This window comes from Budorcas taxicolor, chromosome 3 (assembly GCF_023091745.1).
Source record: "Budorcas taxicolor isolate Tak-1 chromosome 3, Takin1.1, whole genome shotgun sequence".
In the NCBI taxonomy this organism is placed as follows: Eukaryota; Metazoa; Chordata; class Mammalia; order Artiodactyla; family Bovidae; genus Budorcas; species Budorcas taxicolor.
In genome coordinates this window covers 8,634,769-8,660,219 of record NC_068912.1, presented here as the reverse complement: position 1 = coordinate 8,660,219, position 25,451 = coordinate 8,634,769, and the positions used below count along the sequence as shown (strand labels likewise).

The following is a 25,451-nucleotide window of genomic DNA, read 5'->3' as shown; positions in this document are numbered from 1 at the left end:
TTATTTAACTCATATGCAGAGTACATCATAAGAAACGCTGAGCTGGATGAAGCACAAGCTAGAATCAAGACTTCTGGGAGAAATATCAATAACCTCAGATACGCAAATGACACCAGCCTTATGGCAGAAAGTGATGAGGAACTAAACAGCTTCTTGATGAAGGAGAAAGAAGAGAATAAAAAAAGCTGGCTTAAAACTCACCATTCAAGAAACTAAGATCATGGCATCAGGTCCCATCACTTCATGGCAAATAGATGGGGAAACAATGGAAACCGTGAGAGACTCTATTTTCTTGGGCTCCAAAATCACTGCAGATGGTGACTGCAGCCATGAAATTAAAAGACGCTTGCTCCTTGGAAGAAAAGCTATGACAAACCTAGACAGTGTATTAAAAGGCAGAGACATTACTTTGCCAACAGAGCTGTCTATTCAAAACTATGGTTTTTCCAGTAGTCATGTATGGATGTGAGAGTTGGAGCATAAAGAAGGCTGAGAATGGAAGAACTGATGCCTTTGAATTGTGCTGTTGAAGAAGACTCCGAGAGTGCCTTGGACTGCAAGATCAAACCAGTCAATCCTGAAGGAAATCAATCCTGAGTATTCGTTAGAAGGACTGATGCTAAAGCTGAAGCTCCAATACTTTGGCCACCTGATGTGAAGAGCAGACTCATTAGAAAAGATCCTGATGCTGGGAAGGATTGAAGGCAGGAGGAGAAGGATATGACAGAGGACATGATGGTTAGATGGCATCACTGACTCAATGGACATGAGTTTGAGCAAGCTCTAGGAGACGGTGAAGGACAGGTCGGGGCATGCTGCAGTCCACGAGGTCACAAAGAGTCGGACACAACTGAGTGACTGAACAACAAGGGACGTAATGTACAATGTGATAAATATAATTAATACTAATGTATGTTACATATTAAAGTTACTTAAGATAGTAAATTCTAACAGTTCTCATCACAAGGGAAAAAAACATTATTTTAATGTCATTTTATTTTGTATCTATATGAGGTAATGGATGTTCACTAAACTAAGTATGGTAATCATTTCATGATGTATATAAGTTGAATCATTGTGCTGTACACCTTAAACTTATACAGTGCTGAATGTCAACTATTTCTCAATAAAACTGGAAAGGGGGAAATTGTTCAATTAAAGAACAAATGAAGACTGGCTTTGAAAATTTCCTGAGCAGCTTAATTTATCTTATTTTGCAAGACAAGGGAGACTAACTTGACTTGGTCGCTTCTTGCTTATGCCTCTGGAAATCATAGGCACAACTTAAACTCTTTACCATGTTGATATGAGGTAACCACTAACCAATTCCTTATCATTTAAGAAAATTCTAATTCTGTAACCAATGCCATAAAGAATAAGCAGTCTCTGCATCCTCACTAATACAAGCAATTTTATAACAATACAGTTGGCCCTCCTTACCTATGCATTCCACATTCTTGGAGTGAACTAGCCAAGAATCAAAAGTAGTTGGAAAAAAAAATGCTAGAAAATTCCCCAAACCAAAACTTGAATTTCCTACAAGCCAGCAACTATTTACATGGAATTTATATTGTATTTACAGCTATTCACATAACATTTGGGCTTCCCTGGTGGCTCAGTGGTAAAGAATCTGCCTGCAATGTAGGGGACCTGGGTTTGATCCCTGGGTTGGAAAGATTCCCATGGAGAAGAGAATGGCAGCCCACTCCAGAATTCCACAGATAGAGGAGCCTGGAAGGCTACAGTCTACGGAGTTTTGAAGAGTGGGACACGACTGAATGACTCACACACACACACACACACACGCACTCACACTCACACATACAATAAAAAGAAAAAAAGAATCTATGACGGCATTGTCTGTCATCCGTTGGACTGGGTCACAATCTAGTATCTATAATGGGGGGAAGAAAAGTAAAATGAGTGGGTGCCCACTGTGAAATTATTTACATCAGCTGGAAACAAAGACTGAATGTGCACACAGCAACCTGGGTAGACCCCAAAGTCACATGCTAAGTGAAAAACATATGCTAGATTAGGAAACAATTACACACAAAACAACTACACAGCCTGTGAGGATACATACAAATTCATGATACATAACAAACACATTAGAGAGGGGGTGGAAGTAGGGACTAGGATAAAAGAAAGTAACAAACTGACATAAATAAAGCAAGAGCATGCACCCATCCATGTGAATTAAGGGCAATGAATTGAGATTAACACTGTACCCAAGGTCCACCCCCAAGTTTATTCAATGTTGTGAATACATAGTTTAATGTCATACAAAAATTTTAATAAGAAACAAAAATAGGTATTTGTATGAGCATCCAGAACAGACTTCAAATACATGAGGTTTTTTTTTTTCTGAGAAATTTTAAAACAATCATTAACAGCTGTATTAGGGCATACTTGACATGCAACAAAGTGAACATATTCAAAATGTACAAGTTGTTAAGTTTTGACAAAATGTATAGATCTGTGAATGCATGTTTACAACAGGCGACTGACTTGCCCATTAGGTACAGGAGGCATACACCTTCAAAACTGTGTCAACTTTTTAATTAAAAATGTTTTAATTTTTAAAATTCCTTTAAATTCAAAAGAACATAATAAAATTTTACAAATGTTTTTATATAATATTAATGTACTATGCTCAATCACTCAGGCATGTCTGACTCTTTGCCACCCCATGGACTGTAGCCCTCCAGGTTTCTGTGGCCACAGGATTCTCCAGGCAAGAAGACTGGAGTGGGCTGCCATGTCCTTCTCCAGGGGATCTTCCCGACCCAGGATGGAAGCTTCGTGTTCTGTGTCTCCTGCATTACAGGCAGGTTCTTTACCCACTTATATCAAAGCAGCTGTATAATATCTTATATCAATAAATTATATATTATATAATCATATACCATAATCAATTATCTGTGGTATATGTAAATAAACTATATTAATAAATAAAATTTAAATTAAAAATATCAGACAATCCTAAAGGAAATCACTGGAATATTCATTGGAAGGACTGATGCTGAAGCTGAAGCTCTTATACTTTGGCTACCTGATGCAAAGAACTGACTCATTGGTAAAGACTCTGATGCTGGGAAAGATGGAAGGCAGGAGAAGGGGATGACAGAGGATGAGATGGTTGGGATGGCATCACAGACTCGACAGAGATGAGTTTGAGCAAGCTCTGGGAATTGGTGACGGGCAGGGGAGCCAGGCGTGCTGCACTCCATGGGGTCACAAAGAGACACGACCGAGCGACTGAACTGAAATATTTAAACATTAATATTTTAATACTTAAACATTATTTTTTATGAGAGGTTCCACGAAGATCAAAGTGTCTAGGGCCAGTGAAAGTCACAATGACAGCCCTGCCACAGTTAAGGTGGACATATCCATTGTTTCCCCTTCCTGACTTTCCCTTTCTAATACTTATTGCCTGCCGTTGTCTTTCCTCTCATCAAGCAATCACTGATCTGCTTTCTGTCATTATAGTTTTAATTTTCTACAATTTTATATAAATGGAATCACACAACACTGTTTTGATTGAAATTTTCCCCCAGCATAAGAGTAATAATAATAATGTTTCCTGAGTACATTCCATTTTCTGGATGTAATCATAATTTAACTTCACCTGTTGAGTGACATTTGTATTGTTTCCAGCTTTGGGCTGTTATAAATAAAGCTACTATGAATATTCATATACAATTCAATGCACATACACTTAATTTTCTCTTGTAAATACCTGGGATTAGAATGGCTGAATCATATCATTGTAGTTGAACTTTCCAAGAAATTGTTAACTGTTTTCCTAGGTGGATGTAACATTTTACATTCCCCTCAGCAGTGTATGCGTGTTCCAGTCCCTCCACATTCTGGACATCTGGTATCATATGCACTGTTTTACATGTGTAGTGATTTGTTGTTTTGTTCAGCTGCTAGGCCTTGTCTGACTCTTTGTGACGCCATGGACTGCAGCACGCCAGGCATTCCTGTCCTTCCCATCCTTTGCGTTCATGTCCATTGAATCCATGATGCTATCCAAACATCTCATCCTCTGCTGGCTTCTCTTCTTGTCTTTGATCTTTCCCAGCATCGGGGTCTTTTCCAATGAGTCAGCTCTTCGAATCAGGTGGCCAAAGTATTGGAGTTTCAGCTTCAGCAACAGTCCTTTCAACGAATATTCAGGGTTGATTTCCTTTAGGATTGACTGGTTTGATCTCCTTGCTGTCCAAGGGACTCTCAAGAGTCTTCCCCAACAGCACAATTCGAAGGCATCAGTTCTTCCGTGCTCAGCCTTCTTTATGGTACAACTCTCATATCCATACATGACTACTAGAAAAACTATAACTTTTACTATACAGACTTTTGTTGGAAAAGTGATGTTCTGCCTTTTTATATGCTGTCTAGCTAGGTTTGTCATAGCTTTCCTTCCAAGGAGCAAGCGATGTGTAGTGATATCTCATTGGATTTTAAATTTGCATTTCCCTAATGATTAATGAAGTAGAATATCTTTAGATAGGATTATTTGCTATCCCTCTATCTTTGGAGAAGTGTCTGTGCCAACTGCCCAATGGGGGTGGGAGGAATGTGCGTGAAAATAACTTTTAATTCAAAGAAAATAAATATTGTTTTCCCCTGGTTTAGAACCATGGGCCTTAGGGCTTTAGGATTCCCTGTGGGAAAAGACTCAGAGGAGGGAAGGAGGAAGCATCTCCATGACTGGGAACTTTAGTGCTGAATGCATGGGAACAGCTTAAAACGAGAATAGAAATAGGAAGGGTGGGTCTGGTAGTGGTGAGAGAGCAGAGTGAGCTGGGACAGTGGCTCTGCAACTATGTTCCGTTCATTTCTCTGGACTGCAGGGTAGACATACCTGCTGTCAGCTTACAGCGAGATAACATCAGGCACATAGCTGGGTTTTGATACAGGTTTGCAAATTCTCTGCAGGAGATAGCCCCTAGCGGTCCGCGCTGAAGTGTCCGGAGCCTGAGCAGAGGACACCGCCCTGAGTCAGAACTTGGTCCAGGGGATCCAGATAGGATCTATGACTTCATCTGAGTGGCCAAAATTGTTTTAGACTTACAGTGTCAGAAAAGATAACGAAAAACTGCAAGGGCCGACGTCTGCGAAGGTGCCTGCTGAACTAGTCTTAGGGTTCTGGCAGGAATGAGTCAAGAACCGCTGATCCAGTCAGGGATCAATCAGCGGGGGAAAAAGGGAACCCTCTTGTTTCCGCCCGGTTTCGAACCGGGGACCTTTCGCGTGTGAGGCGAACGTGATAACCACTACACTACGGAAACTCTGCGAGAGGAGTCGCTTCAAAAGCTCATCTTGAGAGACATCAGCTTGTCACTGTGTCCGTGGCTAGCAGGAAAGTGTGGGGGGCATCGAGCACAGCCCTGCCGGACCCCAGCGCCTGGAGGTGGCCTGCAAGGCCCTGATGCGCGCCCTGCCTCATGGCCGCAGAGGAACCCCATCGTGCCTTATCTGGAACTTCAGGCGCAAGTGAAGCTCCAGCCAGTGTTGTTGCTGTTGAAAGCCGGAGTCTGCGGGCCAAAATTTCAGGCTTCCTCAAATGTTTGTCGGGCAATTTTCCCGATCCTGGTGGTCCCGGAGGAACGATGGCGGGGAGCCGGCCCGCCCTGGGGCCAGGTCACCCGCCGGCGCTTAGCTCACGTCCCCTGCTCCGAGACTGGAGAGAAGATGGCGCAGTAGCTACAGTAGGAAGAGACCTGGGTGACAGATTCGGTCACGATAAGGAAAACCAGCTCATGCGTGAAACAAATATGCACCTTAACGTTTGCCCAGTGCTTACCTGTTGTGAAGGAAACTGTAACGGGAAGACTCAGTTCTCCCCTTCCCATGTCTTTCTTCCCTTTGCTACTCGCACCAGGACGTCACTTGGGGTTACCAGGCGGGAGGCCCCCCCCACCCCCCCACCAGGCAAATCTGTCTGACACCAGCTAGGTGTCCTACAATTTAACTCAGTTTTGACACTGACTACTTAGAGATAGTGTCAAGTCCACAGGTTAAAGGCCCAGTCCTTCCTTACAAGAATGCGCCCACTTCCTTCAGATGCCAGTCTCAAGCCCGAGTTATTACGTGCACTTCTTTTTAAAATTGAAGTTTAGTCTATTTTCAATATTGTGTTAGTTTCAGGTGTATAGCAAAGTAGTCTACATGTGATTGTACATTTATATGTATATATTAGTTTTTTCCAATTCTTTTCCATTATAGTTCATTACAAGATATTACATGTAGTATTTATGCTGTAGGTAAATCCTAGTCGTTTATTTTACATACGGTAGTATGCATATGTTAATCTGACACTCCGAATATATCCTTTTCTGTTTGGTAACTATTAGTTTGTTTTCTATATCTGTAAGTTTATTTCTGTTTTGTAAATAAGTTCATTTGTACTTTTTTTTTAGATTCGACATACAAGTGATAGCATATTTGTCTTTGACTTACTTCGCTTACTATGATAATCTCTAGGTCTATTCATATTGCTGCAAATGATGTATACACCACATCTTAAGTCAATCATCTGTCAGTGGACACGGGTTTTTTCCAATAGTCCCAAATGTCTTTACTATTACCAATTATGCTGCTATGAACATGGAGGTGCATGTATCTTTTCAAATTAGACCTTTCATTTTTTCTCAGTATATGCTTAGGAGTGAGATTGCTGAATCATATGGTAACTCTATTATTAGTGTTTTAAAGAAATTCCGTACTGTTTTCATAGTGGCTGTGCCAGTTTACATTCCCACCAACACTGTAGGAGGGTGGGTTGCTTTTTCTCCACACCTCTAGCATTTATTATTATTATTTTTTTTAGCATTTATTATTTATAAACTTTTTGATGGTGGCCATTCTGACTTGTGTGGGGTGATATCTCCTGTTTTATTTGCATTTCTCTAATAATTGGTGATACTGAGCATCTTTTCATGTACCTATTGGCCATCTGTATGTTTTCTTTGGAGAACTATCTATTAAGGTCTTCTGCCCATCTATTGATTGCATTGTTTGTTTGTTGTTGTTGTTGTTGTTTTTTAGGAATATATACATATATGTATTTAAAGGATCTGATAGTTCCTTGTTAAGTAAAATCAAAGTCTGACTACAGAATGACATGAAATATCTTAAGTTACAGTCAACACAGGTTGCTTACCTGAAGACTTATACCTGTGTTAACATAAACAGCGTATCACCAGCATAAAAGCACACCCCAATTTAACTCTCTTAAGGTACAAGTTAAACATCTATCTGTTGAGTGGTATCATCTCCAGAAGTCTGTATATTGAGTTCAGGTGTGGATTCAAGATTTTCTTGGGTCTCTCTCAAGGGCTCTCCTTCCCTTCAATATTTCTCACTATGTCCATTTTCCTTCTACTTACATGGAATTGCCATTCTTAAATTTAAATTAACTAATAAATTTATTTGGCTGCACCAGGTCTTAGTTGTGGCATGTGCAGAATCTTCAGTCTTCATTTCGTCATGCTGGGTCTTTAGTTGTGGCATGCAAACTCTAGCTGCAGCGTGCAGGATCTAGTTCCCCGACCAGGGAAGGAACCTAGGCCCCTGCATTGGGAATGCAGAGTCTTAGCCCCTTGACCACCAAGGAAGCACCTGCCATTTTTAAATTTAACACCTCATTTTCATCACTTGCTCATGTCAGTTCCTTGAAATGCTATTGTCCATAAACCTTGACATGTATTTTCATAACAGAAGCAGAAGCTAAAACATGTGGACACCACACAGTTTAATCCAATGGGTATTTTAAAAGTATAAAGTAAGAATTCAGTTGCCAACTTACTGGATATCACACATTATTAAATGTCTATTTTATTTCCATGATCTGAAACTGACTTCTCACCCAAGAAAAGGGATTCATTTCTATGCATTTATGTCTTTCTTTGATGAACACAGAAAAGTTTCCTCTTTTACAAAACTGTCCCAGGGCAAAAAACAAACGCTTTCCAAATTAGAGCACAAGTCTTCCTTAAATGTCAGTGTGTGGTAAAATAAAATATGGTAGCAGTCTTGTAAATTTTGTAAAAGCTAGTTAAGATGGTTTTTGCCGTTTTGCAGATGGTCCATCTGAATTAGTTCTGTTATCAGGGTTATTTTCATCTTCTGAATCATCTTCATCATCACCAATTAGCAGTCACTTCCCCTTCCTGGGTCGGGAAGATCCGCTGAAGAAGGGTTAGGCTACCCACTCCAGTATTCCTGGGATTTCCTTGTGGCTCTGTTGGTAAAGAATCCACCGTCCAAGGCCTCGTCGGGAGCCGCTGTCCCCCGGTCCCGTGCTTCCGGCTGTACGTGAGAGCCGAAGAGCTCAGTCACCAGCTCCCTCATCTGAGCCACACCGGACAACAAGCTCTGGAAAGGGTCGGTGATGCCCGGCGCCTCACAAGGCACCCGCAGCTGCTGTCGCTGCCCTTCCAGTCCGATGTACTCGCCCAACAGCTCCATAGCGACCGCTACGCTTCAGGAGCGCGCCACAGTGAGATGTTTGTTGTTGTTGTTGAGTTGTCTGAGCTGTTTGTATATTTTGGAAATTAAGCCCTTATCGGTTGCATCGTCTGCATGCATTTACTCCCAGTCTGTAGGTTCTTTTCATTTTGTTTACGGTTTCCTTTGCTGTGCAAACGTTTATAAGTTTGATTAGATCTCATTTGTTTATTTTTGCTTTTATTTCTATTGCTTTGGGATTCTAAACTAAGAAAACATTGCTCGATTCATGTCAGAGAATGTTTCGCTGTGTTCTCTTCTAGGAGTTTTGTGGTGTCCTATCTTCTGACCCGCTGTAGATGATAGATTGGGGGTTCCAGTGATCCCTTCATCAGATTGCATTTGCTAGAACTACTTGCATCAACTGCGTCAGTGTATTAAAGAATATGATACAGGATACAGATGGACAACCATATACAGAAATACATCAGGCAAGATCTGGGAGGATCTCTAGTGCAGAAACTTCTGTCCCCGTAGAGTTAATGTGCATCCTCCTCTTGGTGTTCCAGCTTCCAATCTGGAAGCTTTCTAGACCCCATGCTTTTGGGATTTTATGGAGGCTTCCCTTTCTGATGGATGGAGCTGAAAATTCCAAGTTTTTAATCATGGCTTGGTCTTTCTTGTGACCAGCCTCAAATCTAGTAGTCAAGCAGGAGCCCATTCGGTGTCACTTCCTTAGAACAGAAGATTCTCCTAGTGCTCTTATCACTTAGGGAATTAAAAGGGTTTTAGGAGTTCTATGCCAGGAGTCAGGGACAGAGACCAATATGTATATTTTCTCTTTTCTCACAGCCCACTCACCCTGGTCTTTGGCCACTGACCCCTAATCCATCAAAATGATACACAAGTTTAAAAGTACAAGTTCACATTACTGGAATCCAAAGTGGTCATTAAAGATCATTCCTGTCCATCATCATATTCTATGAGACTGTCTCCTGGGGCAAGACCACTCCGGTTTGCAGGCTTTCATTTCATCTTGTCAAGGTCCAAAAGCAGGCATGCTCTCGGCAAACATATGGCTTCACCCTTTCAGGCATCTTACATAATTGAGCTGAGGCAATATCGTGTCTTGCTCTGAGCCTCTTTCAAGGTGTTGATGCAACATGGGAATTTTTCCTTACAATTCGTTTATTCTTTACTGTTAACTGCTATTAGTCCTCCTTCTCTCTGTTTATACCCACTCTTTTGCCTTTGGAAGGGATATTGGACTATGCTGGGGTGTCCTGCAGGCAGTAGTACTAGTGTGGGCTGTGCCTCCCCATCAGTCCACTTCTGTTCAGGTGAGCTAAGTTTGCATAGTGCAGAACCAGTGGGCTATCTTAGCCACCAAGCCATATAACTGTCTTCCCTGTTAGCCCCAATTTTGTCAGTGGGTTGAATCCTGCCCCAATAGGCTATTAATAATTATGCCATAAAGATCAGAAACACAGTTGTACTTTTTGGTTAAGATTCTGCCTATTTTCAGCTCTAGCTGTAGCCCTGGTCCTGTGACCACTGCATCGGTAAAGGAGACAAAAAAAAATCGAGATGATGTGGGGAAGAAAGAATGACTAGCATCCTTCCACACCCCAGTCCCCCAGACCCACCAGTAAAACAGAGATACATTGAGCAGGAAGACTCCTTTAGTCCCTCATATTTTGAGTGTAAGCACCCTCTGACTCATTTCAGTTCTGTTCAGTCGCTCAGTCATGAATGACTCTTTGCGACCCCATGGACTGCAGCATGCCAGGTTTCCCTGTCCATCACTAACTCCCAGAGCTTGTTCAAACTCATGGCCATCGAGGCAATGATGCCATCCAACCATCTCATCCTCTGTCGTCCCCTTCTCCTCCTGCCTTCAAACTTTCCCAGCATCAGGGTCTTTTCCAATGAGTCAGTTCTTCACATCAGTTGGCCAAAGTATTAGAGTTTCAGCTTCAGCATCTGTCCTTCCAGTGAATATTCAGGACTGATTTCCTTTAGGATTGACTGGTTTGATCTCCTTGCAGTCCAAGGGAATCTCAAGAGCCTTCTCCAACACCACAGTTTGAAAGCATCAATTCTTCAACTCTCACATCCATTACATGACTACTGGAAAAACCATAGCTTTGACTAGATGGCCCTTTGTTGGCAAAGTAATCTCTGCTTTTTAATATGCTGTCTAGGTTGGTCATAGCTTTTCTTCCAAGGAGCAAGTGTCTTTTTCATGGCAGCAGTCACCATCTGCAGTGATTTTGGAGCCCAAGAAAATAAAGTCTCTCACTGTTTCCATTGTTTTCCCATCTATTTGCCATGAAGTCATGGGACTGGATGCTACGATCTTAGTTTTTTGAATGTTGAGTTTTAAGCCAACTTTTTCACTCTCCTCTTTCACTTTCATTAAGAGGCTCTTTAGTCCTTCTTTGCTTTCTTCCATAAAGCTGGTGTCATCTGCATATCTGAGGTTGTTGATATTTTTCCTGGCAATCTTGATTCTAGCTTGTGCTTCATCCAGCTTGGCATTTTGCATGATATACTCTGCATATAAGTTAAATAAGCAGGGTGACAACATATAGCCTTAACATACTCCTTTCCCAATTTTGAACCAGTCTGTTGTTCCAGGTTCAGCTCTAACTGTTGCTTCTTGACCTGCATACAGATTTCTCAGGAGACAGGTAAGGTGGTCTAGTATTTCCATCTCTTGAAGAATTTTCCAGAGTTTGTTGTGATCCACACAGTCGAAGGCTTTAGTATAGTCAATGAAACAGAAGTTTTTTCTGGAATTCTCTTGCTTTTTCTATGGCCCAAGGGATGTTGGCAATTTAATTTCTGATTCCTCTGCCTTTTCTAAACCCATCTTGAACATCTGAAAGTTCTCGGTTCATGTACTGTTGAAGGCTTGCTTGGAGAATTTTGAGCATTACATTGCTAATGTGTGAGATGAGTACAATTGTGTGGTAGTTCGAACATTCTTTGGCATTGCCCTTCTTTGGGATTGGAAGGAAAACTGGTCTTTTCCAGTCCTGTGGCCACTGCTGAGTTTTCCAAATTTGCTGGCATATTGAGTTCAGCCCTTTCAAAGCATCATCTTTTAGGATTTTAAATAGCTCAGCTGGAATTCCATCCCCTCAGAGAAGGCAGTAGCACCCCACTCCAGTACTCTTGCCTGGAAAATCCCATGGATGGAGGAGCCTGGTAGGCTGCAGTCCATGCTAAGGGTCGGACACGACTGAGCAACTTCCCTTTCACTTTTCACTTTCATGCATTGGAGAAAGAAATGGCAACCCACTCCAGTGTTCTTGCCTGGAGAATCCCAGGGACGGGGGAGCCTGGTGGGCTGCCGTCTATGGGGTCATACAGAGTTGGACACGACTGAAGTGACTTAGCAGCCACTAGCTTTGTTTGTAGTGATGCTTCCTAAGGCCCACTTGACTTTGCACTCCAGGGTATCTGGCTCTAGGTGAGTGATTGTGGTTATCTGGGTTATGAAGATCTTTTTTGTACAGTTCCTCTGTGTATTCTTGCCACCTCTTCTAAATATCTTCTGCTTCTGTTAGGTCCATACCATTCCTGTCCTTTATTGTGCCCGTCTTTGCATGAAATGTTCCCCTGGAATCTCTAATTTTCTTGAAGAGATCTCTAGTCTTTCTCATTCTATTGATTCTGCTTAGCATGTCTAATTAACGTTGCTTGAAGGGTGAATGTACATGAACCATGTACATACCATGTTTTACAATATTAGAGAGGGAAAATGTTCTCCAGTCAGATCCAGTGTCCATCCCCATAATACAATCAGGTAGAAGATACATAACCACTTCACATAAAACCTGTTCAAACATACCAATTCTCCTGCCAACTACTACTGTAATTCCATAAACATTTACACTCCTAACTGTAGCCTCCACTAGGAGTTCATCAACAGATTTTGAATTTTCAATACTAGGTAAGGGAAGTGTTTCCCAGCCAGACATAATATCCATTTCCAGGAAACATTCACATAAAGGAGACACAGCTTTACATGAATCTTCTATACTCTTACTGGTGTGCTCACATGTTCAGTCCCTGAGTCAGGAAGATCCCCTGGAGGAGGGCATGGCAACCCACTCCAGTGCTCTTGCAGGGAGAATCCCATGGACAGAGATAGGGTCCCATAGATTCAGACACAACTGAAGCAATTTAGCATGCAATCTAACTGAAGATGTCATGGTTTCACCAATAGGTTTTGGTACCATAGTGCATGAGGAATCCTATATCACCTCTATGTGTATATATATAACACCATCTGTGATTGTTCAATAGTGAACTGTGGGTCCTGTCTTAATGTAAATGTGCCCTTCCACTCAGCAACATTTAAAACAAAAGACATAGCCCCTAAATTAGCCATTCTCAGCATCCATTGTAATGAAGGTGCTTCAGGAAGCTGATGCTGCTGGGAGACAACCCTTCACACTATACTCCCTGTTTCAGTGGTTTGTTGGCTTTCCCCTCCCCCCACATTGATGACCTTCTTGCTAACCAGAGGCCTTAGAGGTACTTTATGTTGTCCTGGCATAATTTTTCCCACTGTGGGCAGCCTTGAGGTTAGTGGCTGAAGTTCAGACCAACCCAAGTCTGAGATTGGATGAACATCAGGTTCTGACCCAGCACTTTCTTTATTTTAGCTGTTACAGATAATGATGACCAAGAGATTATATGTTTAGTGTGCTTTTTATTATATGCAGTTCCTTCTTATTAAATGAGTCAGCTCTTCAGGAGTCAGATTTATTCTCGTCTCTAAATTCCATTAGTAGAGACTTGAAGTTTAACACCATGGGTGACCAGGTAGACATCTAGGGGTCAAAGGTTCATCAGACACTACCCTCTTGTCCTTTCTTTCCCCAGACCACATGTTTCCATGAGCCAGGGTGGTTCTAGCAAATCCCACTTCACTGACATGAACTATAATTTGGAAAAACCTCAGTTTTCCCCTTCTTATGTTTTTCTTTCCTGTGAGTCTCCTTTATTACTCACACAACACTTCATCCTGTCACCAAATATGTGGAAGGTTTTCTCCATACTAATTCCCAGTCTGTGACACCAGCTGGATGTCCTACAGTGTAACTCACTTCAGACACTACATAGTGTCAAACAGAGAATTACTTGGTGTGGTGGAAAATCTCCACACGTTTGGTGACCAGAGTGATGTGCTGTGTAAGTAAAGGAGACTCATAAGAAAGGAAACATACAGGGGGAAACACTGGGATTTTCCCTACATAGAAGAAGGCGAACTAAAGTTTTCCCTTCTTAGCACTTTCATGCTGTCTCACATTTAATGAGAGTTTTCATAGCACTGCTATGAAGGAAGGGAGGCAGGAGATAGATGGGTCCCAGGCTAAATAGTTTCTCTGCTGTAGACAGATACTCCAAAATACCAGGAGTGAGAGAGGAGCTGGGCCTTGCCCAGATAAGAGATAAAAGACCACATATTCCTCATGTTTCTTTTTTTTTATTATTCCTCATTTTTGAAGTCAGAGAACCTCCCCAACTATACCTGTGCAGAAAGGCTCCTTGGAAGTCAAAAAGGGAGGGTCGCCACTCCATAGTAAGTGATGTGATGCCTATCACCCATCAGCCTCTTCACTGGAATTCATCTTGGCCAAGGCGTGTGCACGCACACAAGGGAGGACCCTGTCATATACCAAATACGGATTCAGAACCAGGCAAAGCAAAATGATTGGCCCATAGAAACTTGGAAGAAAAGCCCCATAAAGGTGGCTCAGACTACCGCAAGGGTGTGACTTTCTCCCTGAGCCCGCCCATGGGTCTGTCCACATGAACTGTACTTGTTTCCCTCCTAGTAAACACTTCTCTTGTTTCATTACTTTCTGTCTCTTGCGGGAATTCACTTCTGCACAGCTGATGGGCCAGGGCCTTGTCACTGGCCACAGGTCCCTGGCAGTCTAGTGGCTAGGATTCAGTACACTCACTGACAAGGCCTGACTTCAGTCTCTGGCTGGGAACCAAAACTCTGCTTCAAGCCACTACAGGCCGAGGCCACCTGAGATAAGATGTGTTAAAGATGTTTTAAAGCGTATAGAGATGAAGAGAGTGAGCTAAGCAAATTTGACTTGCTTAAGATGGAAGAGTCAATTAACATCAAAAAAGAGTGCACGAGCCTGATAGTCTCAGGCTGTATCTAGTCTTACCAGGACTATACCTCATAATCTGAGGAAGCAAGAAAGAGTGGAGACCTAAAGACTACACACACTGGAGTGACAGTATGCCTGGAGGGGTTCAGGAAACATCTGTGGATGGTAGGCAGAACCCCAAAATGCTTTGTGTAAAATGATTGCTGAGGTCAAATGACCTCATCTTCTCAATGGTGTCAGGGGTGAAGTTATCTGAGGAGGTAAGAGGTAGAGACAGTTTTGTCGGGTCCAGCCCTGGTGGATCCAGGGTAATCTGAAGTGGGGACGGAGTCGGCGATTAAAGAGAGATTAATTAGAAATGTAAAGAGAGATTAGAGAAGAATAATGTAGTGAAAAAATAGAGGAGAAGAGAGACTGATATTTTTTGGTTTACACGGAAAGCTAATAAAGTCTCAAGACAAGAAACTTGTACCGTCTACGTTAGGCCACAGGCACCCGCTTGAATAGCAGAGGGTGCCCTGCCTTGGGCTCCCTCTCGCATGGGTCTTAGAAGTAGACACATGGGCAAATAGGTAGACATGGAGAGCCTCTGTGTTTCAAGGGATCAGTCTGAAAAAGAGAGGGAGGGAGAGGGAGAAAGAGAGAGAAAGATTCGACAGAGGGGAGGCCAAGCTTGTGTAAAAACCCCATAACTTTATTTTCAAAAGGAGCTTATATACCCTAAGTTTGACATAATGGAAGATAGAGAGTCATGTAGGGGCAGCAGTCCTGACCCTTATTGATACCAGGCTTTTTTTCTGCATATCTTTCCGTATACAAAAGGTCTCAGGTGATTTACATTATCTTCTGGCCAAAAGGCATGTTAACATTTTATGGCTCTCTTCCTTAATGAATGTTAATCTCATTTTCCCTGTAGTGTTTTTCTTTAATCTGCATCACCTTCAAAGTACTAAATAAAGCTACATACTTGTAGAACAAAGGCACAGTGGGTTATAACAAAGAAGGTACTTAACTCAAAAGATCTATGTTGCTATTTGTTTTTTCTATATACCAACTATATCAACAAATAAAAGATATGAAAATTTGGCAGCAAGTATTGCTCAACAATGAAACCCTTAATCAGTTTTATTCTAATGATTTTCCCTAGAATTTCTTAAGCTTTCAGTGCTTAAGTTTCAGTTGGGAGGCTGTAAACAATTCACATGCGCAGTTGTAAAAATCTGGACAGACCAGTCAGGTAAGTTAGAAAGCCATCAGAGGGGTTTAAGCCGAGACATTCTTTTTAAGTCCAGGAGACTTATTAACTGGAGCTCTAAGTTAATTCCTTTTAGAGGAAGGTGGTGGGGGACAGCCCCTGTTAATGTCAGAAGCATAAGCGAAAAGCATAATGCAGTAAGGCAGGCAGACTCTGGTTTTGGGGCAGATGCACGAGCAGATCCAGCGAGGCTCCCTTAAGGCCTGACTCACCTTTGCCTGTCGGGCCCCTTAACCTCATGACCTTTGCCAGGGCGGGACTCCTCGTGCTGGCTCCTGGCACAGTTTGGGTATACCATGTGAGGAAAACATTGGGAACTTAAGAGAAAGGTGAGAATATTTCCAAAATAGCAGTGGAGACTTACTTGTGGTTGGATGATACACGTTTCTGGGGGACTAGACATGGAACAACAGACTGGCTCCAAGTAGGAAAAAGAGTATATCAAGGCTGTATATTGTCACACTGCTTATTTAACTTATATGCAGAGTACATCATGAGAAACGCTGGGCTGGATGAAGCACAAGCTGGAATCAAGATTGCCAGGAGAAATATCAATAACCTCAGATATGCAGATGACGCCACCCTTATGGCAGAAAGTGAAGAGGACCTAAAAAGCCTCTTGATGAAAGTGAAAGAGGAGAGTGAAAAAGTTGGTTTAAACCTCAACATTCAGAAAACTAAGATCATGGCATCTGGTCCCATCACTTCATGGGAAATAGATGGGAAACAGTGGCAACAGTGTCAGACTTTATTTTTGGGGGCTCCAAAATCACTGCAGATGGTGATTGCAGCCATGAAATTAAAAGACGCTTACTCCTTGGAAGGAAAGTTATGACCAACCTAGACAGCATATTAAAAAGCAGAGACATTACTTTGTCAACAAAGGTCTGTCTAGTCAAGGCTATGGTTTTTCCAGTGGTCATGTACGGATGTGAGAGTTGGACTGTGAAGAAAGCTGAGTGCCGAAGAATTGATGCTTTTGAACTGTGGTGTTGGAGAAGACTCTTGAGAGTCCCTTGGACTGCAAGGAGATCCAACCAGTCCATCCTAAAGGAGATCAGTCCTGGGTGTTCATTGGAAGGACTGAGGCTGAGGCTGAAACTCCAATACTTTGGCCACCTCATGTGAAGAGTTGGCTCATTGGAAAAGACTCTGATGCTGGGAGGGATTGAGGGCAGGAGGGGAAGGGGATGACAGAGGATGAGATGGCTGGATGGCATCACCGACTCGATGGACGTGAGTTTGAGTGAACTCCAGGAGTTGGTGATGGACAGGGAGGCCTGGCGTGCTGCAATGCATGGGGTCTCAAAGAGTTGGACACGACTGAACAACTGAACTGAACTGAACTGAACCAAGAATCGCACCACATTGGCTGACTACTCCAGGAGCTCTAATCTGGCAAGAGCCTAGAGGAGAAAGTGGATATCGGATAAATAAGCAAAGGTTAAGGAGGTTTAAGGAGCTATGAATAGCAATGTGAGGGCACCAGGGGAGTAGATGTTTGTGGGCTGAGAATGTGCTGAGTGTGAAAAGACATAAGAAATGGCTAATGGACTGAATTCTCAGTGGAGAGTCAGAAGTCTATCAGATGAAGTCATATTAACAGAAAATGGCATAAATTGGCTTGCTGCTGCTGCTAAGTTGCTTCAGTCATGTCCGACTCTGTGTGACCCCATAGACAGAAGCTCACCAGGCTCCCCCGTCCCTGGGATTCTCCAGGCAAGAACACGAGTGGGTTGCCATTTCCTTCTCCAATGCATGAAAGTGAAAGTGAAATGGAAGTCACTCAGTCGTGTCCGACTCTTAGCGACCCCACGGACTCAGCCCACCAGGCTCCTCTGTCCATGGGATTTTCCAGGCAAGAGTACTGGAGTGGGGTGCCATTGCCTTCTCTGATAAATTGGCTTACCTATCCTCAAAATGGCACCATCAGCAACTTGGATTATAGGCTCCGTTGTCCACTCTAGCAGGAAAAGTGTTTATTTCTCACAGAACTCATTACTGAACAGTAATTGCACTATAGATAAACAGGATGGGATGTGCTTCTTAGTTTGAGCCAATCAGGGCTACTCCTGAAGTTAGAGGTAGGATTAATCCTACCTGGACTCGATGGCTGACAAATTCAAGGTTTTGTGAGGTATGCCAAAGGAGATGGGAATGCTGAGGTGGCAACCCTCAAACGTTCTTACAGAGGATAAGATGGCAAAAAATGACAAAAACTGGGGGGAAGGATGGCATACACTTTCAGCAACTGGAGCAGATGTTAGGAGAATTTCTACTCTAAAGGAGTTTTCCTCTGAGTAGTTCCCACTCTGTGAGGTCAGATGAGACCTAGGACAGCCCAGAACACAGGACCCTTCTCCCGTATCCCCACAGACCACTGTCAGTGTGGGCTCGTCTCTGATTCTCCTCCCCTGCCGGTACCGGAAGAGACCGCGCCTGTGCCTTTCCCCATGAGCAGCCTCTGAGGAGGCAGGGCTTTCACACATCTGACCCCAGGGTCAGTGGGTCTCTGCGAGGGCTGCCGGGCTTCACCTTCATCACACCTTCTCTGGCTCAGGAGAATCTCTCTTCATCTGCTCCTCACTACTTTTCACCTGGGTTTCTCCCTACAGCAACTCCTTGAGGGGAGCTATTTCCCTGAGTACACAGCAACACTGACATATTTAATCACATCATTCTGGGCAGAGGTGGTGGCAATCCTCCAACAAGAAGTTGAAGTTCCCTTTCTGGGTTGCATAACAAAATACTCTTGGCTCTGAAAAGTCATGTCACTCCTCCTGCATCTCACCCCTGCCCCACCCTATCCCACTTCCTTTTAAAACTTGACTCTGTCCCTGACTCTTTGCGATCCCATTGCTTAACGTCTTCCATCACACCCTTCTCCTTAGGACTCTAATACTTATGTAATTTCAGGACTTGGCAAGAGACAATGGGCAAAGGCTTCTTTGTGGCATGGACACAGGTGGTGGTGAGGAGGAGGCAAAGGATGTTCTAGAACTAGTTTCCCGTAGAGGAGGCACAGTCTCCGGGAAGAAAATGACACATTAAATTTGCAATCTGGAGGGGAAGCAGAGTTTTGAAATGAACTTTAATGGCTTCCAGATTTCACTCTCATAACCCTGATGCTAGACAGTGTCTCAAAGAGGCACAGTTGTCTTGATTAACTGCATAGAAAATGAAGCAGGGTCAATAAACTATTAGACTAAGAGAATTCAACAAGGCTGTTGGCTACAAAATGAACACACAAAAATCGATATCATCTATCACATCAGCAGTAATCCCCTAGGAAACTTAAGAGGACATAACCTACTACTTACAATAGAATAAAAGCCTAAAGTACCTACAACAAAGCATAGAACAAATTCACGTCATCTTTGTATGGAGAAATATTTTAAATTACTGAAGGACAAGAGGAGAACTATTTAATGAAGACGTCCACATTAGTCACAAATGAAGTAATTTGATAGTATAAAGATGACATTTCCCCCCAAATCCTCCTACAAAGTCCAGGCAGCATCAATATACCAACATGGTGGCTTTATAACTTGACAACTGATTTTTAAACTTACATGGGTACATAAATCTGTGGATAATTGAGGGAATTTTGGAAAAGCAGACTGAGTAGAGACTTGCTATACATGATATCAAAAGATAATAGAAAGCCGTAGTAATAAAGTGGTATTATTCTATCATTGGTATAGGATAAAAATAGCAGCATAAATTAATGAGTTGCTTAATAGATAATCTTGGGTAAAGTGACTTACTGTATATTATAAAAAGAAATTTGGATTGTAACTCACATAATTACAAATTTCCAATAGAATGAATATCGAAAAGTGAAAGATTGAACTACAGGCCGAGTAGGAGAACAGGCAGAACACTGCTTTTGCTACCTTGGGGTGTGAAGGGATTTTTAAATATGAGATCCTAAAAGCACAAGCATGGAGAGAAACACAGATAAATCTGACCAAATGAAAAGGAAGACTTCGACACAGCACCGCATGGACAGAGTCAACAGCAACAGATAGGGACGAGATATTGCAGCATCTAAAACAAATGAGGGACTAATATTTAGATTCTGGAATATACAAAGACCTTTCTTAAAAAATGGAGATATAATTGACATGTGAGGAACTTCCTCAACCATAATCTCTCCCCCCAAAAAAATAAATAAGAAAGCCAACTGGAAACCCAATAGGAAAAAAAAAAAATGGGCAAAGACTGTGATTAGTCAATTCACAGAGGGAGAAAACTAGATGGCTAAAAATTTGAAGAGACGGGGTGAATCTTACTAGTAATTAGAAAAGTAAAAATAAAACTGAGATATCACTTCACATTTTTGAGTGGGAACCATTAGAAAGTTAGTAAGTTTAACTAAAATATAGAGAAATGGGCATACTCATGTCTTGTTAGGTCAGCATAGTGGAAGCAACCTGGAAGTCCTTACGTAACTGTGTACTCCAACTCAGCAGTCTTCCTAGCTATATGACAGAGACACGAACACATAGGTCTAGTAGGAAACGTGTGCTAGGATACTCAGGATAGGATTGTGTGTGACAGTGAGAACTGGATGCGATCCGGATGTCTATGCTAAAGTACAGATTAATTAGTGCTTGACTGACTTATGCTTAGGCAACATGGATCTTGTCAAGGAAGTGATGGCGCCACTGACTTTTTAAGCTACTTTATTCACTCTGGAGAAAGCGGTATGTACAGATAAGCTACTCTTCACTGTTGCTGACTGATTTCTGTAAACTGCTAGCTGCTACTCCTTTGCTCTCCCCGTCTCTGTTTTCTATCTGTTTAAAATCTCATGCTGTTGTTTTACTGAGGGTGGAAGAGGGTGAAATTAGATACGCATATGCAGTCTCCCATCGTCATGTGTAACCTCTTCTTGCTGCCTGTCTTTAGTCCATTCAGGCTGCTATTAACACAACACCACAGACTCGGTTTATAAACAGCAGAAATGCATCGGTTACCATTCTGGAGAGTAAATGAAATCGCAGAGATGTATATTCTAACATGGATCATTACACTGAAGCCAACTGTCATTATTTTACCATATCTTGGCAAAGATCCTTTGACACAAGGGAAGAAAATTAAATATTAGATTTTCTAATGCAGAGGAAAACACAAACATTCCCTCAAAAGAGGAATTATCTCATATATGCATCCATATCTACATATATCTGAAAAGATACAGAATATGCTAGTACCTACTGCTTCTGGGGATAACTACATGGCTGAAAGGTTTTTAAACTTAGAGTTTACTCTTTGCCCTTTCAAACTTTGCAATGTGTACATATTATTTATTTAAAAAATGAAAAAAATTCCTCTGCTTCAGAGTTTATTGTAGTAGGAAAAGGGCAGGCCATCTTGCTCACTGCAGCAACTGAAAAAATAGAATACTTTAAAAATATATATGATATGATATATTGCAGTTATATATATAATACATACCGTGTGTGCAAAGCTGCTTCATGTGCAACCCAACCCACCAGGCTCCTCTGTCCATGGGATTCTCCAGGGAAGAACACTGGAGTGGGTTGACATGCTCTCCTCCAGGGGATTTTCCCGACCCAGGGATCAAACCTGCATCTCTTACATTTCCTGCATTGGCAGGTGAGTTCTTTACCACTAGAGCCAACTGGAAAGCCCAATACATACAGTATTTTAATATAAATATAATATATAAACTGTAGTTTATGTAGTAAACTGTAAACGTAATACTTTAAAAAGTTATCAGAGGGCTGTGAAGCAAAGAGGACTAGATGAACTAAAATTATATAGAGAAATAGCCTCAGGTAAGCTGAGATTGTTAGTTGTTCTCTTCCCTCTGAGAATTTTCTGAGTCTGGGACCAAGGTGAGAATTAGATATCATCTAGGCAGAGTATTAAGCAGCAAAGACAGCACTTTGCCAACAAAGGTCCGTATAGACAGTCAAAGCTATGTTCTTTCCAGTAGTCATGTACTGATGTGAGAGTTGGACCATTAAGAAGGTAGAGTGCCAAAGAATTGATGCTTTTGAACTGTGGTGCTGGAGAAAACTCTTGAGAGTCCCTTGGACTGCAAGGAAATCAAACCAATCAACCCTAAAGAAAATTAACTGTGAATACTCATTAGAAGGACTGATGCTGAAGCTGAAGCTCCAATATTTGGCCACCTGATGTGAAGAGCCAACATATTGGAAAATACCCTGATGCTGAGAAAGATTGAAGTCAGAAGGAGAAAAGGGTGACAGTTTGTCCATGAACTTGGGCAAATTCTGGGAGATGGTGAGGGACAGGGAGGCCTGGTGCACTGTAGTCCATGGGGCTGCAAAGAGTCAGACATGACTTGGCGACTGAACAATAACCACAAAGGCAGACGAACCCTACTAAAGGAAAGAAAAACTGGAGGCACTTTTGATGGCCATACTGGTTTGTTGATACATAAAACTCAATGGAACATCAAACAAATGGCTATTTCCCCCCTCCACAACATTTGTTGAAAACTGGGTTAGCATGGGAGGCTGAGTGCTGAGATGAAAAGGCAGAGTGAGGTCTCCTGCAGTGTCTCAGTGCTTGGGAGACAGCGTGCCAGAGAGAGTGGCCTGCAGGAAGTATATATATATATATATATATATATATATATATCAGATTTCACGCTTGAGATCATTGATATCAGAGTTGGTCTAATTCTGACTAAAATTGTACCTATCCATCAGTTCAGTTTAGTTCACTTCAGTTGCTCAGTCATGTCTGACTCTTTGCGATTCAATGAATCGCAGCATGCCAGGCCTCCCTGTCCATCACCAACTCCCGGAGTTCACCTAAACTCATGTTCATTGAGTCAGTGATGCCATTCAAACATCTCATCCTCTGTCATCCCCTTCCCCTTCTCCTCCTGCCCTCAATCTTTCCCAGCATCAGGGTCTTTTCAAATGAGTCAGCTCTTCACATCAGGTGGCCAAAGTATTGGAGTTTCAGCCTCAGCCTCAGTCCTTCCAATGAACACCCAGGACTGATCTCCTTTAGAATGGACTGTTTGGATCTCCTTGCAGTCCAAAGGACTCTCAAGAGTTTTTTCCAACACCACAGTTCAAAAGCATCAATTCTTCAGTGCTCAGCTTTCTTCACAGTCCAACTCTCACATCTATCCATGACCACTGGAAAAACCATAGCCTTGACTAGACAGACCTTTGTTGGCAAACAAATGTCTCTGGGTTTTAATGTGCTATCTAGGTTGGTCATAACTTTCCTTCCAAGGAGTAAGCATCTTTTAATTTCATGGCTGCAATCACCATCTGCAGTGATTTTGGAGCCCCCCAAAATAAAGTCAGCCACTGTTTCCACATCTATTTGCCATTAAGTGATGGGACCGGATGCCATGATCTTAGTTTTCTGAATGTTGAGCTTTAAGCCAACTTTTTCACTCTCCTCTTTCAGTTTCATCAAGAGGCTCTTTTGTTCCTCTTCACTTTCTTCCATAAGGGTGGTGTCATCTGCATATCTGAGGTTGTTGATATTTTCTCTGCAATCTTGATTCCAGCTTGAGCTTCTTCCAGTCCAGCGTTTCTCATAATGTATTCTGCATTTAAGTTAAATAAGCAGGGTGACAATATACAGCCTTGACGTACTCCTTTTCCTATTTGGAACAAGTCTGTTGTCCCATGTCCAGTTCTAACTGTTGCTTCCTGACCTGCATACAGGTTTCTCAAGAGGCAGGTCAGGTGGTCTGGTATTCCTATCTCTTTCAGAATTTTCCACAGTTTATTGTGATCCACACAGTCAAAGGCTTTGGCATAGCCAATAAAGCAGAAATAGATGTTTTTCTGGAACTCTCTTGCTTTTTCAATGATCCAGGGGATGTACCTATCCATGACCCAGATTAATGGACAATTGGATTAAAGTGAACAACTCTTATCCTCTCTGCCTGACAGAAAAAAATAAAAGGGAAAAAAACCCTTTGGGAGAAAACATCTACTTCAGTCTCTATAGTTATTTTATTCAATGTCCATCATACAATAAAAATTATAAGACGTGAGAAAAAGTAAAATATGACCATTAATCAGGAGAAAAAGCAAACTGTAGAAGCAGAAACAAAGGTAAGCCAATTGCTTAAAGTTATAGACAAGAACTTTAAAATAACTATGGTTATTATTTAAAGAAAATACAGAGAAACATGAAAAATAGATGAAAAGATGGAGCATTTCAGTAGATATGTAAGAATCCATATAGAGATGCAAATGGACTTCTAGAACTGAACTCTCTGGATGGCTTTAACATCAAACTGGACACAATAGAAGATAGGATTAGTGAACTCAAAGACAGGTCAATAGCAAATATCCAAATTGAAGCACACACATATGCAAATTGAGAAGGCAATGGCACCCCACTCCAGTACTCTTGCCTGGAAAATCCCATGGACGGAGAAGCCTGGTGGACTACAGTCCATGAGGTCTCGAAGAGTCGGACACTACTGAACGACTTCATTTTCACTTTTCACTTTCATGCACTGGAGAAGGAAATGGTAACCCACTCCAGTGTTCTTGCCTGGAGAATCCCAGGGACAGGGGAGCCTGGTGGGCTGCCATCTACGGGATCGCACAGGGTCAGACACGATTGATGGGACTTAGCAGCAGCAGCAGCATGTGCAAACCATGGGGAAAAGAGACTATACCAGAAGCACTGCATTTGATTCCAGTAGGAGAGAAGAAAGATAATGGACAGAAGTGATTTAGAGGAGACAGTGACTGAGAACTTTCCAAAACTGATGAATGACTCTATTTCCAGACTCAAGGAATGCAGCAAACCCCAAGCAGGACAAATACAAAGAAAACCACGTCTTGGTTTTTCTTTAAATTACTAAGTTTCTGAAAAATCAAAGTTCAATTACTAAAAATACAAGTTAAACATAAAAATCATACAAATAGATAGGAAAAAAAAAGATGTTACTTTTAAAAGAGTACCATATTGAGAGAGTTAATTCTTAGGTAGGTTGATAAGGAGTCTGAATCCCTCAAGGAAGAGAAAAGGACAAGCGTTTTTTTTTTGTTTGTTTTCCGTTGGTTTGTCTTAGTCACATAAGACTTTTTTTCCTTTAAGCCCAGAGCTAAAGATTACACAACAAAACAACTCATCTTGCTCAAGGGTATGTTTTTCCTTATAAGCTCTGTACTAAAGATTATGTGACAACAATGTGTCTCGCTGGAGGACATGTTTCTCCTTCTGAACAAGAACCTTCTGACTAATCTTGCTACTTAGAGATGTACACTGTGGAAGCTGGTCTGGTGAGATCTTTCTATTGTTAGTTCTAACCTTGTTAATTTAAGATATATGTTATGGGAGTGAGTCTGGTGAAAGTATATAAAAGGCCTTGAGAAGACTATCAAGGGGGGCACTCTCCGTCCCCCTCCTGATGTCTGTGTCAGAAGCTTTCTCTGCCCTTTTTCACTGTAATAAAACGTCTGCCACACAAAAGCTCTGAGTGATCAGGCCTGGTCCTTGGTCCCAAAGCTAAGTCTTCTTCAGAGATCATGATTCCGATACCGTTGTTAGCTATCAATGTGAATGATGTCTGGTTTTCCAACAGAAACCATGGA

At 41.9% G+C, this 25,451-nt stretch overlaps 1 protein-coding gene and 1 non-coding gene across 2 annotated transcripts; both read right to left on the bottom strand.

Moving 5' to 3' along the window:
* Nucleotides 1-5,230: 5,230 nt before the first annotated feature.
* Nucleotides 5,231-5,303, bottom strand: TRNAV-CAC (transfer RNA valine (anticodon CAC)). The gene has a single exon. It is a non-coding gene; the product is annotated as a tRNA-Val (tRNA).
* Nucleotides 5,304-8,071: 2,768 nt separating this feature from the next.
* Nucleotides 8,072-8,484, bottom strand: LOC128045749 (EKC/KEOPS complex subunit GON7-like). The gene is made up of 2 exons (XM_052638206.1): nt 8,279-8,484; nt 8,072-8,165 (listed from the first exon to the last, which is right to left on the bottom strand). Exons 1-2 carry the CDS (start codon nt 8,482-8,484, stop codon nt 8,072-8,074), a joined length of 300 nt encoding a protein of 99 aa, XP_052494166.1.
* Nucleotides 8,485-25,451: the final 16,967 nt, after the last annotated feature.